At 42.3% G+C, this 22,847-nt stretch overlaps 2 protein-coding genes across 4 annotated transcripts in view; both read left to right on the forward strand.

Moving 5' to 3' along the window:
- LOC134291550 (uncharacterized) overlaps positions 1 to 8,923 on the forward strand; it is a 238,903-nt gene extending 229,980 nt beyond the window's left edge. For all 3 annotated transcript variants that reach the window (XM_062859467.1, XM_062859470.1, XM_062859469.1), the window contains 4 exons: positions 2,268 to 2,382; positions 2,875 to 4,206; positions 4,274 to 4,699; positions 7,367 to 8,923. In XM_062859467.1, coding sequence (XP_062715451.1) covers positions 2,268 to 2,382; positions 2,875 to 4,206; positions 4,274 to 4,699; positions 7,367 to 7,780 — 2,287 coding nt within the window. In that variant the 3' untranslated portion in view covers positions 7,781 to 8,923. The remainder of the gene's footprint in view (positions 1 to 2,267; positions 2,383 to 2,874; positions 4,207 to 4,273; positions 4,700 to 7,366) is intronic.
- Positions 1 to 22,847, forward strand: part of LOC134291547 (uncharacterized) — a gene marked incomplete at its 5' end in the record, with an annotated part of 384,123 nt that overhangs the window by 325,171 nt on the left and 36,105 nt on the right.

A 22,847-nucleotide genomic window follows, 5' to 3' on the forward strand; every position in this document is an offset into this window, starting at 1 on the left:
TGCGCTAGTGCTCGATCGCTTTGACGTTTGCCAGTGTACACGTTGCTGAATGATGCAAACGAAAATTACAGGCAATGTGTGTAGTTGTATGCGTGTCAGCAAAAACGTCAAATTGAAATCCATCATGACCAACAGGTTGCAGTGTGCCTATGAAAATGACACCGGGCGAAAGTTTTTGATGAATTTCTTCTAAGAGGTACGTCTGTTTGTCTGTGCTACCATCATACAGTTTGGTACTTTTTTTTTTATGCTTTTTCCGATGATGATCGGCTCAACTGGAAGGCTGCTTTCATCGTTTCCTGTTACATAGTAGTGGTGACTGCCAGAGATGCCAGCTTAGTTTATCAAAAAACGTAGACATACAGTAGCGAAAGAGGCCCGAATCCCGATCACTAGTGATTTAAGTTACGGTTTTCCGGATGAAAACGGACGGGAAACTAGAATATCGAATGACGGTTGAAAGATTGAAAAATCTACATGACGAAAAATCGACCAAAAACTCGATTCCTTGGTAAAGATCCGATACGGATCGAAACGTCGGAGTAAGAGAACATAAGGTGTTTTTGATCTCACAATCGGACTGAAACGCCAAGAAATTCTCGAAAGAATACAAAAATCTGTATCAATACAGATTTTTCTGTATCGCCGTACTTGAGGATAAAGCAGACCATGAGAGTCCTAGATTTCAATAGAAACTAAAAAAAATGTACTGCTTTTTGACGGTTTTTAATTTGTACTGGTATTTATTTTTCTAAAACATGTGTAAAAATGTAAAAAATTTCATATTTTTTTTCAAAGTTCACGAAGCAATTTATAAAGTTTTCATTGAATTTATTGAAAACAACTGCAAATTTTATGCTTTCTGGAGAAATCTGTATCACATTTCCAAAATCTGTGTTTTTCTATACTCTGTATCTTGTCTGTATAGAAGGTCAAAAATCTGTATAATCTGGCATCTCTGGTGACTGCTCCGAAGTCATTCCTAGGATCTCTTGCGGCAAGCAACCGTGCGTCTCCATTGGCTTGATTCAAATCAAACCGAAATAGTGCTACACCGTGCGTCTCCACTGCCATAGAACTGGTAGACCGTCAGGAGACCACAACGTATGTAAAAGTGACGAACCTGATAGTGAAAATCTTTGATAGTTTTCGAGATAAAGTTACACGTTACATGTAACACTTGTAACTCGCATTCGCGTCGTCGGGTGGCGGAACGCCAACGAGTCAGCTATACCGGGTGACGTAGTCCGACTTAAGGTGTGGCGATAGAACAAAATTCCTTGAATTCCATGAATTTGTGTATGTATTTCGTGACACGTACCTACAACGATCGCACAGTTTAGCTCGAAGTCTTTCAATGGCACTCAGACGTTGATCATTAGGGAACAGACGCTGTTGTGAGCCACTACAAATTTTGTGAAATTGACGCTCTGGCTTGCATAAGCAATAACAAACTACCCTCTCTTCTCTGTCAGCCTACGACCAAAGCTCTCATCTCAATGGGGACTAGTTTATTTGTTCGGGCACACATTACCCAGCCTTATCAATCACCTATGTTATTAGTGTATGCAGAATTGTTTCTTGCATCGGACTTCCTAGTTCGATCTACAAATGTTCGCTAGTAATTCCACTCTCGTGTCAAGTCCCATGAAGATTGTTTACACCTCATAACACTATAACATGCTGTTGCACATCCCGGAGTAAGTGTCCCTGTCCTCCTTAACCGTGTCAGAGTTCATCATAATCTCGTCCTAGTTAACATTGCCGTAATCAATTGTTGTTGTTCATGCACGAGGGTAATATGACAATAATGGTTTTCTTGCAGGACCGTAACGCTCTTGGGATCATAATGCACCGGAAAATAAATAACTGCACTACTTCCATTACTATTAGCCAATTATACGAGTTTTTTTTTTGTTATTAACTTTTTATTATATATGTTTTGAGCAGTGATTCTTGATTTTTAAGTTTTTGCATGCTTTTTTGCAACACACTTTTGACAAATAATGACTTAATACTAAACATAGATTCGTTCAGGTTCAGGTTTTGTTTAACAGTGCCCTTAGAGTTGTAAGTTTTCTTATGTTGTTGTATGCCTTTTGATTTGTACACACTATCTACCACCGTAGATATAGTTCGTAAGTGGATGTGTAACAATAAACCTAGTGCTTTAGTGCAAATGAATGCGTTTTTGGCGGATTCGCCAATCCAACCCCTGAACACGCCTATCATCCATGCGTCCATACCATCCATCCCATTATTCGCAGACTGCAAGGGTTTAAGAAAAACTCCGAGGACGACTCCAAAGAGGACGGTCTACTGCCAAACAAGCTGGGAATGCATCTGAGTGTACCCCGCACGCCGGGTACGGAAACTGGACAGGTGAGGATCTATTTTGAGGATGGTTTACACTGCCCCTCTTCGCATGTCAGTCCCATGTTGTTTTTTAAAGTGCCTACGTTTTGCACTATAACTCCAATTGTTTTCAAAAAAGTGTATTCATATGATGCATTAACTTTTCGTGGCACATTGAGCTGTGAAATAAGGCGAGAAAAATATCAAATTTATTTTAAATGGGCTCGTGAGAGACAAAAATATGATTTGCATTAGAAACAACATGGGACTGACATGCCAAGAGGGGCAGTACAGGTTTCGAAGTCCCCAGCCCATATTCGATTGACAGTCTATATAACGATAAATGCCTTTCTTTGAACGATTCTTTTGAAAGTAGAAAGCTTTTTATGGATGACAATCACTATCATTCTTAGACATCAATCAAGTAGAGGGCGTGGACTTAGAAATCTGGGACACAATCGGATCTAAATGAACAACCACCATATGGAACACTTAATTTTCCCTTTTTACACTCTGCAGACCGGTCGCAACCGGAAGTGCAGTATCGTACAGGAGGAGGAGGACGACGAGGATGACGTTACTGGTGCTGGTCACGAGGAACTGTCCACCCCGTTGAACCGCCGGGGCTCCCGTTCGGAGGGCCGACTCAACATTACCGTACAAGATCGGATAGCGGAATCCGAACGACTGAAACTGGAAGCAAAGAAGCAAGCCGAAGCGAAGGAAAAGGAACTGCTGTTGCAACAGCAACTGAAACAGCAGGAGCAGGAAGCGAAGGAGAATAGCGCTTCGGGTATGCTGGGAGGATTCGGTGGGCTTGGGAACGTGACGCTGATCACGAGTGAGAATAGCTGTACCAAAGAAAGACTGGGAATCGCCGGTGGAGGGTTGCACCGGAAGGTTCCGGAGATCAAGCGAGGGATGGATTTCCCCAAGAAGACGTCCATTCTGAAGCCACAGGGGAACATTCGGGGCGGATCGTTCGACAAATGTATTGCTAGTATTAAGGATGCGGAGTTGGTCAGTACGAAAATTATCTCGGACAGTGCGACCATAACGATGCCGCTTACGGTGAACATTGTGAACACCTCGAGTATTCCCAAGTACAAAACGATGCCATCGCCAACACGGGTCAATACCATCCTGAACTCCAATACCAACTGTTTGAATGAAATTTTTGAGGAGGGAACCGATGTGGGAAGTTCGGATAGTACGACAACTACCCCTCGGCCGGTAATTCGAAATCAGTTCAACGCGCGAGCTCAAAGTCAAGGAGGAAACGGGAACAATGTTCATCGGCGGACAAAATTCAACAAATCGCGGACGGCTTCCTGCAGCAGTTCGGACGCTTCGGACGATGACTCGGAAAACAGGAAGAAACGAGCGCACAAAATCGTAGATTCCACCGTGAAACCACAAACCCAGCGTCGAGATTCTCACGATGACTCGAGCGATTCGCAAGATCCGGGCAATGCTGCGGCACCATCCAGCACGGGAGCATGCGTTAGGGCCATCATGAGTGGAACTGCTAGCAGTTCTTCCACTAACGATACTGGTAATCAACCGAACACGGAAAAGCGGACATCCGGTAACGGAAATCGTCAGAAGTCCTCCCAGCAGGTAGACTTTCGACGGCACCGAGGACGGAGAAGGCCCGTTGAAACACGACTACGGGAAAGCCAATCCCTAAACCGGATAACCGAGGTCCAGGAATCTGAAACTTCCCATTCGGCCGCTGCAGCAGCTGCTGCTGCCGCGGCTGCCGGTGCCATATCATCTTCAACCGTGCCAACAACCGTTGATCCCAAGCGGGAACAGCTAAGTCAAGTTATAGCCAGCACCCGACTAGAGGTGAGTTACAAGGTTTTTGAAAATCTTAAATGACAAATCCTAATCCAATTTTGTCATCCTTTTACAGTCGGGTAGTCAAGAGGAAGAAGCTTCCTTCGAGGAGTCTAGCAACACTTCAAACCACCCAGCCGATTACGAGAATAGCGAAGGCGCAGTAGGCAATAGCAACACGACCAACAATGCCGGTAGTACCAGTAGTAGTGGTAGCAGCCATCCATGCAAGCCAAAAGGTTTTAGCGCGCGAATATTTCACCCCTTTAAGAAGCAGCATCATCATCATCATCATCAGCAACAACAGCCGTCGTCCAATAGTTCCACGCCCAGTGTGGATACGCCGGCGGAAGCGGTCAAAGCTGGTGGTATCGCGACGACTGCCACTGTTCCTTCCGGCGACGATATTGAGATCGTGGTAGAGCTGGCCAAGGCGCTGAACGCTTCGGAGAGCAGTGGCAAGAGCACTAAGAAGATCAAGATTCTCGGAAGGTATTTCCAGGTAAGTTGAGCGGATTTTGCATTATGTTACCTACCTTCCTATGTAGGGGAAGGTGGGGTAATATGCACCCCCTAAGCAAACGTGGCCCTATAGCTAAGATTAAGATGATTTTATGGGTGTCTTGCGTTTTGAAAGTTAGTTTACTTAATTTACTAAGAGACGCCAACTTTTGGTCCGCGTGATATCAATTTTACCGAATCAAATGAACAATTCAAAAAAGTGTTACGTTTTGGGTGCTGAAAAACTGTTGGGGGCAAAACGCACCTTGAGGTGGGGCAATACGACCTCTGGCATTTTCCGCTTTGAATTCTAATGAAATACCAGGCGGCTCCATCTTACTATTAAAGGCAGCAAATGGAAGGAGTAGGAGGCGGACGGTAGTCAATAGGTTGATTCCATATAATCAGCGCGCAATTGCTTAAATTGCGTGTGCTTCAAATTAGTCATTCTTTCCAAATATGAGAAATCATCGTTTTCCACGCTTTTCATTCGAATATTCTTTGAATTCTTGGGCTTATCCGGCTAAGTTTTACGACTAGTTTGCTTGCATCGAATGGAACTTCACTTATATAATGAAATAGCGTGAGGGCGTTTTGCCCCGGGGGTGCGTATTACCCCAGGTTACCCTAGCTTGTTGGCTTCAGCGTAACTTCACTACAGCGTCGAGCGTATGCTCGACCATCTTCGTCGGTCTTGGACGAGGCTCTTTCAGTTTCCTTGAACGTTTAGAGTTCTCAGGTCTTTCTCAATCGTGTGCAGGTGCAGCTAAAGCGTTTGCGGCCGTTCACTAAAACGACGTCTTCTACCTGATACCATGCTAATACTGTTTTCGCAAATATGTATTCCCTCATACGCAATAAGCCTACTGTAGACTGCCGTATGTTATACGTTTCACAACATTCGATACTTTGTATACTACAATTCGTGATTCATGCGCCTGCATCACACTCAGGAAGAAGCTTCAGGTGGGTTTCGGAGAAAAGTCCCACGTAGATGACGAGCCGGTTGACGAAATCAACAAACTCGTATTGTTTTGCACTTAGAGAGCAAGCATTCCATGTCGGAAATTGTTTCCAGGGATTTCTAGTTTTTCACTGGGATCAATTCAGGTATTTCATTCGCTGTTCCTCTGAAATTTCTCAAAAAAAAAAAAATTAAGAAAATCTTGTATGGATGGTTTCCGTGATTTTTTCTTAGAAAACCTTTAGTGATTTTAAAATATTCCTCCAAAAAAATATCGAAGGATTCATTCAAAACTATGCATGGATTTCTTCAGAAATTTATCTAAAATCCTCTAAGTATCAGAAGTTCCTCCTGCAAGTACTTCAGAAAACCTTTCAGGGAATTTTTAAGAAGTTCTGCCAGATATATCTTCGGAGATTTCTCTAAAAATTCCTTCAGAAACTCTTCCATTGATTCCTTCAGAAAATCATTGGTTTCCTTTAGCATTTTCTCCAAAGTTTTCAAGAGATTACCCCAGAAATTAATTAGGAAGCTATATTTTTTATAAGTTATAATTTCCGTTTGAGTATCCTCCAGAAATTTCTCCAAGGATTCCTCTGCAAAAGGTTCATTTTTTTTAATTCCTGCATAGATTTATTCAGAAATCCGTTTGAGAATTCTTGCAGGAAATCATCCACGATTTCAATCAGAAATGCTTTCAACGATTCTTAAGAAAATCAAAATATCATCCGGAAATTTCTCGTGGGGTTTGTTTAGAGAATCGTCCACAAAATCCTTCAGAAATTCTCAAAAAGTTTTATTCATAAATTCTTCCAGGAATTCCTTTAGAAATTTCCCTGTAGATTCCTTCAAAAATTATCAATGAGATTCCTCCATAAATTTGACCAATAAAATCTTTTATGGGTTTCTTTCAAAATTAATCCATCAGAAATTACTCTAGGAATAGAAAATCGCGTCACTTGGGCGGTGGCTTCTATATTCGTCTGTTTTCCACTATAACTCAGTCAAATTTGAACCAATTGACACAACTTTTGGAATGTGGTGAGATAGGTATAGTATCTACCCGTGTACAACATTTCAAGTCAATTGGTTCAAAATTGACTGAGTTATAGTGGAAAACAGACGAATATAGAAGCCACCGCCCAAGTGGCGCGATACCGTACGTGAAATTCAGCATATTGGTAGTTCCGTGTCAAAAATTGAGCTCAATCCATCTAAGCAAACCAATGTTATAGCACCCCAAACTTGGCCATTTTGTATGAAAATCGGCGTTTGTCCGATCAATTATGCACCACAGTGTATGTCTAACAGACCATTTCGGGTGGTAATCCGAAGAACAACAACATTCGTGTTGGTGTTAATCGTGTTCATGACGCTTACACCTTCATTATTACCATTCAACAAATCTTCGAAATGTACCTTTTACATGGCTGCCACAATTGTTTTATCTGCGAACAAATGTCCTTCAGGATCATTGCACATGGCGGACACTGGTGCAGTCTTTTGCAGCACACCATTGACAGTTGCATAAAACCTCTGCATATCGTTCTGATCCATGTTTTTCTACTCTTTAGCCATCTCTTCTTGTTGAAGTGCATCATGTCGTCGACCACCACTTTTCAACACAATTCTTTCTGATGCTTAGTACGAAAGAATATTTCATCTAACTAATGTTTCATCTACTTTCTAATTGTTTTTCCTTAGGTCCACAAAAAGATCTACGTTCCACTGTCGGGCCTGTTCCAGCGGGGTCGCCTCTACAAGGCCCAATCGTGCGGTTCGATCGTCCGGGATAAGGTTAACCAAAATCCAAATGGCACCGGTGGTGGAAGTCGTTCCGGTGGCGGCGGCGGAACCAACTCCAACGCTCGCCATTCGACCATCTTCAACGAGAAGCATCGGTTCAAGCACTGTCTCAGCGGAACGCGGTTGCTCGGCAGCGACGGCGACATCAACCACAATGGGAATAGTTTTATGGCCGCAGCGGCAGCCATGTCCAACGGGAGTGTATCCCCGGCGGAGCTGGTGGTGGCCACCGGTGGCGCCACCAGTCCGGTCTGTGGCCTGGCAACGGGAGGAGCTAGGCCTACTGCGTCAGTGCCAATCAAAACCGCGTAGTAGTAGGCGAGTTGTTGAACGTATCTCATCATGTATGTTTTAAGTACCTTGGCTGTTGATTAGACAAATTAGCGCGCGCACCGAGTTCTGCACTGCTCACCACACGGCATCGTCATCAACCACCACACTACTATAAGCGCTTCCATTTTCATCTGGTACTTTAGTTCTACGCGTAGATCTACGCACTACCACAGGCCTGAATGTTCCTTAGGTGTAGTTTGACTGATGATTGTTCGCGTCCAAACTCTATCGTCGTCTTGACGATGAATCATCCCGATGCTGCTGACTTCTTGCACACTCATCCATATGTGTAGATGATAATCATTAGCAATCCGTGAGAGGGCGAGGTGGTGTACCACTTCCCCCATGGATACAGCTAAAAGCGCCAAAGAGAGATCTCGAAAGAAGATGAATGTAATAATTCAGAATATCATCAGCTCGAGGGTGGGCCGTTTTGGTCCAATCGTTTTATTCGCTAAGACACAGACTGCTGCAGCACCGCACCAACCAACACCCCACCAACAATCAATGAGAAAGAAAGAGAGAGTTGATACTGGGTACACGAAACGGTTTTTTGTATGGAAGAACACGTGTGTACGCAAATCTATGTGCAATAATGGTTATGAGCTTAGGTTTACCGTTAGAATACTACCTGAATATTCCGTAGCAGTTTTCTAGCTCGGTTTTAGTAGAACACACACACAAAAAAACGGGAGGTTTCCCTTGTTACAAATGTGTTATCTTTTTCTTTTCGTTGCTGAATAGCTATACAATCTGTCCATATTAGTGTATATGTTTTCTATTTTAAGAAAATTTTGACTACCGATGAGAGCAAACACATGTTTTAAGAACTGATATGAGACACAAAAAGATTTGTATTTAAATTTGTACACTGCAAAGGTTTTCAGCTAGGTTAAATAGTTTCACTAATACATACAATTCAGCAAAAAAAAAAACAATTTAATCAAACAGAAAAATCATTTGTATGTGCTGTGCACAAGGTACTGTATGCAGAAGGAAAGGGTTTGAAGATCGTTGCAAAACTGAAGGTGAACCATATTAATATACTTTAAGTTCTCTTACTCCCTACTTTTGTGGAAACATAAAGTTGCCAATAAATCGAAGATAACGTGTCGAAATGTATCTCGGCATTGATACCTTTAACATACAGCAAAAAGAAGATCAAAAACAATCACAAACGGTTCGCTGTGGAATACACAGAATTTCAAACCAGTGCGTCATATTTCGATGAGTCATCCTTACTAGAAACGAGTTACTAACAAGAAGAGTGCAGAACTACTAACTTTTATCTTTTAGCGAGAAAAAAAAACAGGACCATTTGCGAGTAGAACATTGATTCACTTTTACACCCTCCTGGCAATCATCACCATAGGTTACATGAATGCATGCTTCGCAGTACAGAATGTGTCACACTTCGGGATTTGAATGGGCAGCGAGGATTGGCAGGTTTTACTGTTTTGTCCACTTTACGTTAAACAAATGCAACCATTGAAGCGTAAGAACAATTCCATACATGTGCTAGTGGTCGGTCAGCATCATTGGTGAGCTAATTTCATGCTATTTTGATTTATTTTTAGTATTTACGCTCACTGTATTCAATTACGTGCCAGAAACATTTTACAAAAGAGCTGTGTATATCTTATTTACTTGGATGTCTCGTGGCCTATAAATGTTCGAGGACTAACAGAGTCTGAACCAGGTTCCGGAGCACATGAAAAAACACGTGACTAAGTAAAGTCACGTCACGTTACTAAGTAATGCGAGGTATGCACTTCAAATGGAATCGCTCAAGTAATTTTCGTTCAGTGCATTATTTTTCCGTGACCAGAATGGTCAAGAAATTTAACACAGCAAGCCCCATTTGATTTTACGTTTCGTTTCAGCTCCGTACTAGGATCCGGAATAAAGCGACGCTTTCTTATTTCTTGAGCGATTCCTTGCCTGAATTTCCCTCGCATTGAGATAGGCCAAGAAATTTCTTATCATCTGCGTACTACCCATAAAAGAAAATCGGGTTGAGTACTGTTAAGTACTTGACTCGGCTTACGAGTACGAAGTACGAGACACTAAAGACGATCTTATCTGTGAAAGGATGTAAGTACAGGGTGCGGCAGGAAAAAATGCGAAAAGTTCAAGGCACTATTACACGCTAAATATGGGATATATATGACTATTTTTTCATGACAGTGTATCAGTCAATGTCTATATTCTAGCACTGAAAAATAAAAATTAACACATTTGATGTTTAACATGTGATAATGTAGGCCTAACAAACGGATATCAATAAACTGCTCGCCCAATGGCCATTAAACAAAATAACTATAACAGTAACAAAATTAGCTCAAATTCGATGAACAACCAGACCACACTGATCCAGAGCCATGTAGTTTCACATAGCAGATGAAATAAGTACATATATTTAATGATATTGTAGAGAAAATCAAAATTTTTGTTTTTTCAGATGCGAAATTTAGCGACCTGTGCGATTTTCTGCGGTTTGAAAATTCTGGTTGTCTTCATCTTCAGGCGCCGCCCTGTAAAGGTTAGTGACCAAAATGAAAATTTTTTTAATTAACTTTTCAGAAAACTAGCCTATTATAGATCATGGAATGTTGAAACATAGATTGGTAAATGTCAAATGGACGAAAATGAGGTTTGAAGTTGAAAAACACTTTCGCATTTTTTCCTGCCGCATACTGTACTTAATGGAACTAAAAGGAATATATAGTTCTTAACCTGATTTTCTTTAACTTACAAGTATTCCACTTCCCAGGTTCATCCTCAACGTCATTGCTACTGCAATAATGAACGCAAAGATAAAGATTTTTTATTTAAATCCCGAATGCAAAAGTTACAAGATTACTGTGGTCCATGTTCATGTTAACGACTTGAATCCAAACTCATGATGCTCTTAGCAATCATGTCAACGCGTTCACTATCGTGACTAGGGTATGCCATTTCCAATACTCCTCGTCAACATCAACTGCTTCCATGGTCGAATCCCATTCATAAAATATGGCTTCGGATGCGTCATCATCCTGACCAACAGAAATCGAATGTTTTATCATCTCGTTATCCGTCTCCTCCTCGTTGCTGATATTCTCTTCGTTGTGAATCTTGCTTCTACGATGCTTACGGAGATGTTTCCGAGTAGACAGACCCTTGGAATCCACCGACATCGCAAGCCTTTTCACAAAGTTTAGAGCATACAATCCGCCAACTTTATCAGCAATTGCGATAATATCACTCTCGAAAATCAACCCCCATTGGTTCGCAACACACTAAGTTCCTACATTTTTAGTCGCCAGTTTTGAAACCGAAATCAAGTTCTCCGTTCGTCAATGTTTCCAAAACTCTCTGCTATCGACCGTCTACGCATTCAATCGTACAATCTCCGATGCCACCGGTGCGGATTTTCTTCCCACTAGCAGTCGAACGCCCGGCAAAACCCCAACAAACATTTTTGCTGTACAAGAGTTGCACAAACCACTCTTAAGCAAACTATGGCTAAAGAAACTGTTATTCGTCTAGTTCTGTTGCTTGGGACTTCTGTCCAACCTCTAAAACGCTTACCTTTGTGCGATGGCCACAAACGTGTACTTGTGTGCTTGTTTTCGCACTTTGTGTTAACTTCACTTTCCTTTTCTCATCTATCTTCTCCAGGAACGCTTTGCAATTTAATTTAACGTGATCTTTCTGCCCGCAAATGCTGCAGGTCACACCCTTCCGGCACATGGTTCCACGCGGCCGTAACGCTTCCTCATGGGTCCTATTTCTTTGTTTCTGGTGCTTTTCCGCTTCATCGATGAGCTTAACTGCCCCCACTCGCATAACAGTCCCATTTGCAAAAAGTAGGAATTGAGAAAACGCCATTTGAAGTTTGAAAACTTGTTTCCATATAAAACTTTGAAAAATCGCCAAAATTTTAAAAATATTTCGATCATCTCGAAACTTTTACAGATTGCTTTGCACATGAATATATAACTGTAAAAAATATTACAATCATTACAAAGTTGTTCGGTTTTGTGTTACGTAACACAAAAATCCATGATGGGACTGTTATGCGGGTACTTTTGATATGGGACGCTCATAACTTGGTATTTTTTTCACACATTGACATAAAAATTCGTAATTTTTATTGTTGTTTTTGGTAGTACATAAAAAATGATGACTATTCATAACGTTAACTCAAAAGTGATGAAAAGTCAAATGGGACTGTTATGCGAGTGGGGGCAGTTAACCTACACAAAATCGAGAGTCAACTCCTCCTCGTCCTGCAGGGCCTCCAAAGTCGTGATTAGCGGATTAAACGAATCCGGCAACCAACGCAAATTCAGTGCCACTTTAAGACACTCCCTCATTTTGAAGCCAGGGTTCTCAAACCGGACGTACAACTTTCGATGTTTGCTAGTTACGTTTCCATGTTCTCCCGCATTGGTATTCGGATTCATAATCTGCTTCAACAACGTTACTTTCTATCCCAGCGATACCTTCTGTAATGGTCCTTGAATGCCTAGAAACATCCACAGTCAGTTGGATCGTATCAGAAGGCCGGCTCCAGAGGCACGCTATCCTCCATTTGGGACATTTGTGCCAGTTGAATCGTGGTTTGTTTTCCTCAAGTCACACGTCCTTCACAGGATTCGAGGGAGTTCCAGGGTAGACATACTTCCACATTTGCTCGCGTCGTAGCAGTGTTTGCATCTCAAAGCACAACGCCTCGTAGTTCGTGTTCGTCAGTTCCATTATCCGTACCCACTCCATCTTCAGATAGCTTTCGAAAAGCAGGGAAGATCTAATCTAATCAGGGAATCTAGTGTGGTCTTGAAGCACGCCTCTGGCGATTTATAAATGCCGAGCGGGCACACTGACTAGCCAGTTCTGGTCTTCCAGACTGCAGCTGCCTTGTTGAACTCGCTTTGCTGATGGCGAGCTCCTTGGCGTTGGTAATCTTGTCCAAGTTTTTAAAGTGGAAAGTCACCTCCACCGTCAGGGCTCTCACCTGGGTTAGTGCCTTGTAAGAGTACCCTTTTCAGCCTCCTTCCTTTTCAAACACCACCATCATCTCTCTCAATCTGGTGTCGGCGTTCGTGTCCGCCTCAATCTCTAGAGGACCAGCGCGACGCCCCTATCGCGCTTGCGAACTGGCTTTACTTTTCTCATCTTTTGCTTCTTCTCTATCGTGGTCCAGGCATTCTCGTCATTCCGTTCGTGTTCAATCTTCGGCTTCAAGGGGTCAACCTTTTGAGGCTTTTCATTGCCCCTGTTTCCCCTAGCGCGCTTAGCAGCCGGCTTAGGCGCCTGCATAATCAGGTAAATCGCCTTCTTCGTGCAGGCAGTTTGCCCTCTGTTCTACGTCTCCAGCCATCGTCGAACCTCCAGCAAAAAAGTAGCTATCCGTTTCAGCAACCTCTTCTCTTCGTGAACATCGATCGCGCTCTATTCCGCGGCCAGAAAGCCGTAGGTATTCTTTCCTGGTCAAGGTCACTGAGGTCTTGCTGAGTTTCTTAAGGTCTTTGCTTAAGTTTCTTCCCTAAGGTGTTTGTTGATGTTGTTCCGCCTACTCGTCCAGCTGCTCGGCCTCGGCAACAACCATAATTTTTGGTAGTTCACGTCTGTTGCGGTTCAGCGCCCACCAGTGTTGGTAAAATCACGCTCAAAGCACACTCATGAACCGCTCCTGCGTGAACAAACTCGCACGCGATTCTGAATTATTATCTCACGCGCGAGATTTTCATGCAAAATCTCGCTCTCACGAGTCAAGCGCCGAAATCGCGTTCACTTGTAAAACGAATCCAAATCAATTTGAATGCCATCCAATGTTGTTATACGATAGGTTTGCTTTTGTTTTATCATATAATCCTAAAAACTTCGATGTAAATAATAAGAACACAAGAAATAACGCAATGAGTGAAATCGCGAGTCAACTCATGCATGATTTTTTCGGCGGTGAGTTTGGCGAGTCAAGAATCGCGCGTGAAACAACTCATGCATGAGATTTGAGAATTTGAGTTTTTACCAACACTGGCGCCCACGTGAGGTTTGCGCCACTCAACTGCGCTTCCTCTGCTGGCACTGTATCACCTCGTGCTGATTGCTTCCTGGGTGTGCTCCAGCTCTTCCACCCAGGCCCGGATTAAGGATTGTGGGGCCCGGGGCCCGAGCGCATGTGGAGGCCCCTCGAAGAGATGACCAAAAATGTTTTTCCTTATTTTCGAACAGTACTTGAGCATTATGAAAAATAAAGCTAATGTTAGCAACCAAAAAAGGTTTTTGTGGGGGCCCCTAAAATGTGCCCCCCATCGCTTGTGCTCTCATTTAAATTCGAGTTGTAAGCAGTCGTGTCTCTTGGATACCCCTTAAAACCGCTATATCTCTCAGCCAATGAAGTCGACAATGGTCCTGGTGTATGTAAGTAGCAAGGCCATCCGTGGGATAAACAGCCCCTTAATGGGACTGAGCTGAGGGCCGGATCGGCGCTAATCAAGAGTGTTCATCCAACCTAATTTCACCCTGTTACTTGTCTAAGCTGGTTACCGATCGGGAATGTACTTCAAGGCTTCGCTACGGTTTTATAATACGGACGGCGGCGCCGACATTAGCCGTGTCACCCGACCCTACACTTTTGCAAGGGATGCCATGTTGCTTGTACAGAGTTGCTTCCGGAGTTGCTAATACGCCTGAGCTACCTGTGCACCCAAAGCTCGGTCTCATCTCGGGGAAAGTCCACAATGACTGGTGGGTGGATAAGGTTCGCTTAGGATGGAATGCTGGGTCCCACCCAAGACGTTATCAATGTAACAAATGCTAAACTACGTCACGTAGCTGTTCATGGCTCATGCCACCAATACAAGCCTAATACAAGTGCCAAGTTTCAACCATAGACCGGAATGGACGCACTTTGAGGTGAGTAGCGGTGCTTTGTGCTGCGGAGGCTTTCGCGGGCGTCATCAGTCGAATCTGCCACACAGTAGAGGAGACAAGTGTCTCTGATGCTCCTTCTCGAGTACCAAATAACACTGATGGGCTGCTGCTTTGGCTCCTCCTGTTTTCGCTCGCTCAATCGCGGTTTTTGCGTTCCACCGTTCTTCTCTACTCCTGGTGTCATCTGTCTGGGTACGTAGTATGCTCATATGTGACGATGAAGCCGTTCTTGATACCTACTGCTGGAACGACATGATAAAACTTATCGAAGTAATCTATCTCGACTTTAGTGAAATGTTAGCAGAATTATTTCTGCTTGAAATTACCGGGAAAAGTTGAACCTTACACAATACTTGTAAGCATGATGCATAAACGACGTAGTGGAGCAAAACAGTTACCTGCTCAATTCACATCCATTATCAATCCATTCAATCCAATGACACTAATCGAATTGAGTAAATGCACGAAGTTCAAAATTGTACTACAAGGAAAAAAACAAAAATGTTTGCGTAAATGATTAAAATCATAAAAATAGAAAGACAAAGAGTTGACTTTAAACCACAGAGAACAGACGTTCAAGCTTAAACAAAAATACGTCGAAATCGTGTGTAAAGGATTTGAGTGTACGTCAACGCCACAAACGGAGACTGCCCCACATATAAAGTCGATTTGATACTACGATGGCAGTGTTCAACGTTAAAATACACTAGCCCACAAATCGACACGAGCGCCAAACGGACAAAAACGGCGAGCACTGGAAACAAATATGACAACACAACGATGTAAGTGATGGCACGCTAGCGCCGCGCAACGGGAGCATAACCACTCTGATACTCTGATATGATCGTTAGAAAGTTTTACACAAGGCAGAAAGCGAAGATAGACGTCTGTTCTCTGTGGTATCAGCCAGATTCTTTCTCTTTACAGGTATTCCACTAAACATGTCCCAGATTGTATTATCATAAAAATATCATAACGCAAAATTATAAATAATACGAGGGATCGAATCCTAACTACAAAGGAAAACTTTAAAACTGATAAAATTCATACATATATAACCATGGACTAAGATTAGAACAAAAAAATAAATAAAGCAAGCTGGACTTGTGCAGAGTAATATATTTAAATCAAGATGCGAAATGGAGAAAAAAGGGGGTAGCGATATGAAACAATTAGTTCAATGTTTGACTTTATATTTCGCGCATTTTATTTTTTAAGATGAATTTACACATACACACGTACATTGATATGATGAATTTGTCATGTAGGGATTTAAGAGAACCAGAGCAAGCTAGTGAAATTGTACTACTTTTTAAGTGTGATGCCCAAGGAGAAAACAAACTTTACAACAATACCTACTTACACACATATTCGGAAATGCAATGCAATCCTTCTCTTGTAACGATTCAAAGGCAACTACGGAATGATATTTTAACTGACATTTTTTGTACACGAAAAAAAAATGCTACTCATTGCTAAGCATATTAGCGCTTGAAACAACTTCGTTTCATATGAGTGCTGAAAATGCAAAATAAGTTACACACTACTATGCTAACGAAATCATCCTACACAAATACACACTCACACACCTAAGAGTCTCGGATATTTAATCTCTCTCTATTCCCCAATCCCGTTCAACTATCCGCTACAATATCGAAAATAACCGATTCTGTCTTATACTTAAATATTTGACAAGTTACTCTCAACTACACAGTTTTCACACAACCGCTGAAAAAGAATATCCTACTTACAACAAAATAAACCAGAACAGAGAACTTAATCTAAAAGAATACAAACTTCAAGAAAACACAGAGCATATAGTATTATAAGCTACGACGATTGATGTTTTAATTGGGTAGAGACTAGGCTAATGATGAAACCAATACAAGGAACAAAATTAAAGCCATTGTACCACCTAAAATCCCATAAACTACATCCTTACGCACATGATTCATACACACATACACACACTCTGCAATGACACGCAAAATAGTAAGTAGTGGAAAAGTTCACAAAACCAGCGATCTTGTGCACCTAAAGTATCGTTTAGTAAAGAAAACCAGCGCAGCCAGAAAAATAAAATGCACACAAGCATAAGCATAAACTAAAAAAATAAAACAAAGAAAAAAATCAGCATCTCTGTCTATGTAAAACACCTACGTAGTTAGCGCCAGTCAGTTAGTACATGTTTGAGTGTGGGGCACACCTAACGTCGTCGTTCCCTCCTCTAGCGCAATAGGCAAAAGCAACAAAGCAACACTTGATGTGATGATCTGATACCAGACAAACACTCACACATCCACACACTCACACATGCACACATGTACGCCCACCATCAATCAATAAACAATTTGATGATACGAAGAAGAAAAATGTGAAAAACTCGAATCAAAGTTTGTTCGGTGTGCACGAAAGCTGATGTCTTGCTATATAGGAAGTATAAAGTAAAAATAATTTAGAGGTAACTAGTGCGCGATGGACAAGGGGGAGAAACCAGGAGAAAAGTCAAATATGTAAGTTTGAGAGCATTCAAACGGAACAAAAGAAACGCGAGCAGAAGACAACATAAAAGCGGACAGAAAGGACACACACACACTTATTCAAGTGAGATAAATTATTACCCTGTTGAAAAATGACGACCCATCTGGTGTATTGCATTTACTTCGAAATTCCACATGAATTTTCTAAAAGGTGCCGAAAATACGAAAAGAGAGACCAACCATGTTGAGAAGTAAAGAAACTGACTGGATTTTGCTTTTCACATAACGATCATCAGGATAGGCATCAGATATGTTTGCATTGGCGTAGCTAGCTTTTTCTTTTTTCTCTTTCACTCTCCTAAACAAACACGAGAAAGAGAAGGATGAAAGAGGGGGCACAGGCCCCCTCTTGCATCCCGCTCTTTCTCGTGTTTGTTTAAGAAAGTAAGTAAGAAAAAAGAGAAAAGCTAGCTACGCCAATGTATGTTTGTAATACTTACTTTCAGTCCTGAGCACCTACTGTGGTGCAGAGGGCCGAGTTGAAAGATCTTAATTCTGGGAGATTGCCAGTCATCGCCTTAACCAGTGGTCATCGACGATGGAGCTCCACGTTGGAGATCCAATTGTGAGGCCACCATGCACAAATTATATACCGCAAGCATCTATTGATGAAGACCTTCAGCCGTTGAGTGTTCTCCGCTGATACACACCAAGCTTCACTGGCGTACAGCAGTGTACAGCTACTACGGGGAACTGTGTACAGACAGAACAGTTGTACAGATACTACGGAGTCAGCTTTGAGCATAACAGCTGACATGCTGTTTCTATCTCCTGCAATGATTGAGCTTCGGTGTTGACACGGGTATTGCGTCGAACCCTGGCGGATCATACTGAGATATTTATGGCGTGGCCGATGTTTAAAAAAAGGTTGCCAAAGTGCTCGAACCAGCGTTTCAGCTGACCAGCCGGATCGGCCAATAACTGACCAGACGTGTCTTTCACGGGCATCGTAGCATTCATCTTAGTCCCACTAAGGCGACGTGAGACATCGTAGAGGAGACAAGCGTTTCACTTCCTTCTCGAGAACCGAATAGCGCTGACGGGCTACGATTGTGGCTCCTCGTGTTTTCGCTCGCTCTATCGCGGCTTTCGCGTTCCTTCGCTCCTCTATCTCCCACCAGGTATCATCTGTGATCCACTGCTTTCTCCGGGTGCGTAGCTCACCAAAATTAATCTAGTCGATGGCGATGCAGGCGTTCTTGATGGCGCTCCATTGATCTTCTACGCTTCCACCTTTCAGAATATCCGCAGCTCCTCAACGAAAGATCTTTTCACCGCAGCGTCTTCCAGTCGGCGTGTGTTGAACCGGCGCTAAATTTTCTCCTCCTGTCGATGGATCCTAGCAAAGGGCAGCTGGGTCTTGCCGATTAAGAGATGATGGTCGGACGCAATGTCGGCGCTACGCTTGTTCCGCACATCAAGAAGGCTCCGTCTTCATTTTCGTCTGATGCAAATGTGGTCGATTAGATTTACCGTAACGTCATTCCGGGAAACCCATGTCACTTTGTGCACTGGTCGATGAGAAAAGAGTGATCCCCCACCCTATCACCATGTCATGGTTGCCACAAAACGCTGCAAGCAGCTTTCCGTTCTCGCTTATTTCTCCGGGACCATGGCGTCCCCATGACGTGCTCATAGTCCGAGTTGTCGGAACCAACCTTCGCGTTGAAGTCGCCCATGAAGATCCTGATATCACCTTTTGGAGCTGTACAAAAATGAGCGATTTTGGTTGATATGTAGGGGTGGCGCAAAGGGTTTAAGTGAAATTTTTGGGTTCTAGAATCACCGATTTAGTCTAAAAATGTTATGTTTGAAAATAAAATTTGAAATGTTTTTTGAAAGTTTGATCTAGCAAAAATGTCACCTAAACCCTTTGCGCCACCCCTAAATATCAACCGAACTCGCTCATTTTTGTACAGCTCACTTATTTCAACTAGTAGATCACTTTCCACTTGGGAAATCGTATCCCGGAGAGATTTTTTAAAATTAGTCCCACCCTAATATTGCATCTTTGGATGAACCTGATGTCTTTTCTTGTAGTTATGATTCCCTGGCTTCGGCTCGGAGTATTTATAGAATCTATTGAGTGGCAGGGCACTTAATAGTTTTGCTCCTTTCAAATCTCCTGGGGCAGATGGGATTTATCCTATTTTGCTTCAGAAGGGATTTGATTATTTCAAACATGTTTTGAAAAAAAAATATTTGCAGTTTTGCTACAGGGTATATTCCTAAATCTTGGCGGGATATTACTGTGAAGTTCATTCCGAAACTGGGACGTACTTCGTATGAAGAAGCAAAGAGTTTCAGACCTATCAATTTGACCTCTTTTCTGCTGAAATGCTTAGAAAGCATCGTGGATCATTATATCCGTGATGTTCATCTGGCCAACGTGCCTCTTCATATGAACCAACATGCCTACCAATCTGGTAAGTCCACTGTGACTCTTTTACACAACGTTGTTTAGGATATCGAGTAAGCATTCGCTCAAAAGCAATCTTGTTTGGGTGTTTTCTTAGATATTGAGGGTGCCTTTCGATGCCATATTGGAAGCCGCATGGAGTCATGGTATATCTCCAATGATTGGGATTTACTCAAACACCGACATCTCTTCTCGGCATTGCGTCAAGCAGCGATTAGGAAATTGAGTGTTTGTGGATGCCTCCAAGGGGAAGTCTTATCACCACTCTTGTGGAATCTGGTCGCAGATAACTCTATAATAGCGGTTTTTCTACTTACACTCAGTAGCAAAAAAAAGCGGGCTGAATTGTTCTCCCAAAATCCGTCAAGTTCAATCTGCTGCAACTTTGGCAATTATCAATATTTTTGGCTGAAAATTTTACCATTTCATCATCAATATATTGATAATGTATGGACAAAATTTCAAATTGATAGAAATTATATATTTTGAGTTATAACAACTTACATGGAAAAATCCAGTTTTGGACACACTTTTTTCAAAAGTCCGTATTTCAGTGAAAAATTTAAGTAGCATCATGAAAATTTCACTGCAACGTCAGTAAATATAGGAAATCTTGTGGTCAACATTTAAAATGTTTTCATCCAGCAGTTTGGGCCACAGAAATCGTCAAAGTTGAAGTACCAATGTGGGTACCTACAGTTTCCACTCCATATTGACCATGCTGAAACACCGGTGCAGAAAAAAAAACCGAGCACCCTTTTCGACCTGATGCAATGCGCCCTTACAATTGCTTGTAATTTTCCATATAGGACATTTCCCACGAAATTTCCTTCTCGGGATGAGTGGACATCTGATTATCTGGAGAGAAGTATTTCAGATGGCATCGTATACGATAACATATATGTTATAACATATATATAATTATATATTAAGGTGGTTCAAAAAATCGTTTTTGCTCCACACCGCTTATTCGATTCATAACCAGATTCTATGCCTTCTCCCAAATTTTGAGCCGAATTAGTTGAAAATTGAGAGTGCACAAGCCCTTCAAAGTTTGTATGGGAATTACTATGGGAAAAGGACGTTTTCCATTCAATTGACCGTAGCATTTCCCCTTGTGCCCTAGAGTGTTAGTTGACCCTTGGGACTCCTAGGCTACTCTATCAGCTACAACTTTGCCAAAGACCATATTGAAATTGGACGTCTCATTAATTAGTTATCGATTTTTATCCAACAGGAGAAACTTTAACAGTGATCGTTCAGTTTCCCAGCAGGCAACATTGCTGCACATGGCGCCAAAGATAGCACACGGAAATCATGGCTACTATGTTTCAAGGCAAATTGCAGTGATGCCCATTGAATAATGTAACCATCATGATCAAAGATTTTCATCCCAGATAAAAATCAATAACCAATTAATAAGGCGTCCGATTTCAATGTGGTCTTCGGCAAAGTTGTAGCTGATAGAGTAGCCTACCCAAGCAACACACAAGGTTACAAAACAGTCACGGCAGCGCATGTAAGGGCTGCACAGAAGTCACTGTGACTTACTGTACAACTCTTACATGCGCTGCCGTTACTGTATTGTAACCACGTGTGCTGCTTGGGTAGGAGTTCCAAGGGTCAACTAACACTCTAGGGCACAAGGGGAAATGCTACGGTCAATTGAATGAAAAACGTCCTTTTCCCATAGTAATTCCCATACAAACTTTGAAGGGCTTGTGCACTCTGAATTTTCAACCAATTCGGCTCAAAATTTGGGAGAAGGCATAGAATCTGGTTATGATTCGAATAAGCGGTGTGGAGCAAAAACGATTTTTTGAACCACGCTATATATATACACTGATGGCTCCCTTCTTGAAGGTCGAGCAGGTGCTGGTGTCCACTCTTGTGAGCTATGGCTACGTCAGTCTTACTTGCTTTGTAGACACTGCACCGTTTTTCAGGCTGAAATCTTTGCTCTTATGTGCGGAGTGCCTTCGACACTTCAGCAGCACGTAATGGGCAAAGTAATATACTTCTGTTCAGATAGCCAGGCTGCTATTGAAGCACTTGATTCGGCCAACTCTAGGTCAAAGTTAATTATCGCTTGTCGAACTCAAATCGAGGAGCTGGATTCAGCAAATGCTGTTCACATTTTATGGGTACCTGGCCATTCTTCCATCGCTGTAAATTAAATGGCTGATGAGTTAGCACGCACTGGAGCACCACATGAAATCATTGGCCCTGCGCCAGCTATTGCGATATCGGAGTGTTGGGTCTTCAGATTGACACCACTCAGCACAAACAATATAAGACTAGTTTGGAGTCATGTCGTCAAACAAAATTGTATTATACTGAGTCATTTCCAGGGTTGGCGAAAAATCTAACAAATTTGTCAAAGAAGAATTGCAGCATGCTGGTCAAAGCATTGACTGGCCATTGCCGACTCAGTTAGCACATGGCGAATATTCAGCAAGTTGATTCATTTGTATGTGATAGCTGTGAGTCCGATAATGGAACTTCGTATCATCTGATATGTAACTAACCAGTATTTGCACAATTTCGTTTCCGAGAACTCGGTGAACACTTATTAAGTGAAACTGACACCAGAAACTTGCGCCACAGAGAACAGACATCCAGGCTAGAACAAATTTCATTCGGAAAGTTGTGTAAGGATTTGAATCTTTACTTGAGTAAGGTTGCAAACCAATACACGATGACAACACTAACGCCACCAAACACCATATTGCCACAGTCAGTGGTGAATTGAAACATTTCAAGTGGTGAATTAAATTAGTATGGGAGATTAACCGATTGCAGCGCCACCCTATTGCCACTTGTGTTGCCGATTTCAAATGGCCGTTAAATTCCTTACACAGTTTCGGAATTGGACTTGGATGTCTGTTCTCTGTGCTTGCGCTTTATGCGTATTACATTGCCCTTTTCAGGACGCTGTGTGAACCTGTTGTGGTACGCTTATGCGTGTATGACGATCCTATTCTCTTACCTACCTGTCATTTTCCCTGTCCCATCTTTTTTTCCTTCCGTTTTCCCTCAGCTAAATGATGAATAGGCTCGTGTTCATGGCGATGGCACAAATCTCCCCAAATGGAGGAGAACGTGCCTCTGGAGCCGAGCTACTGATACCTGATAGCTATCCTTCAGACGAACAGTTTGTTTC

Source organism: Aedes albopictus, chromosome 3 (genome assembly GCF_035046485.1).
Source record: "Aedes albopictus strain Foshan chromosome 3, AalbF5, whole genome shotgun sequence".
In the NCBI taxonomy this organism is placed as follows: Eukaryota; Metazoa; Arthropoda; class Insecta; order Diptera; family Culicidae; genus Aedes; species Aedes albopictus.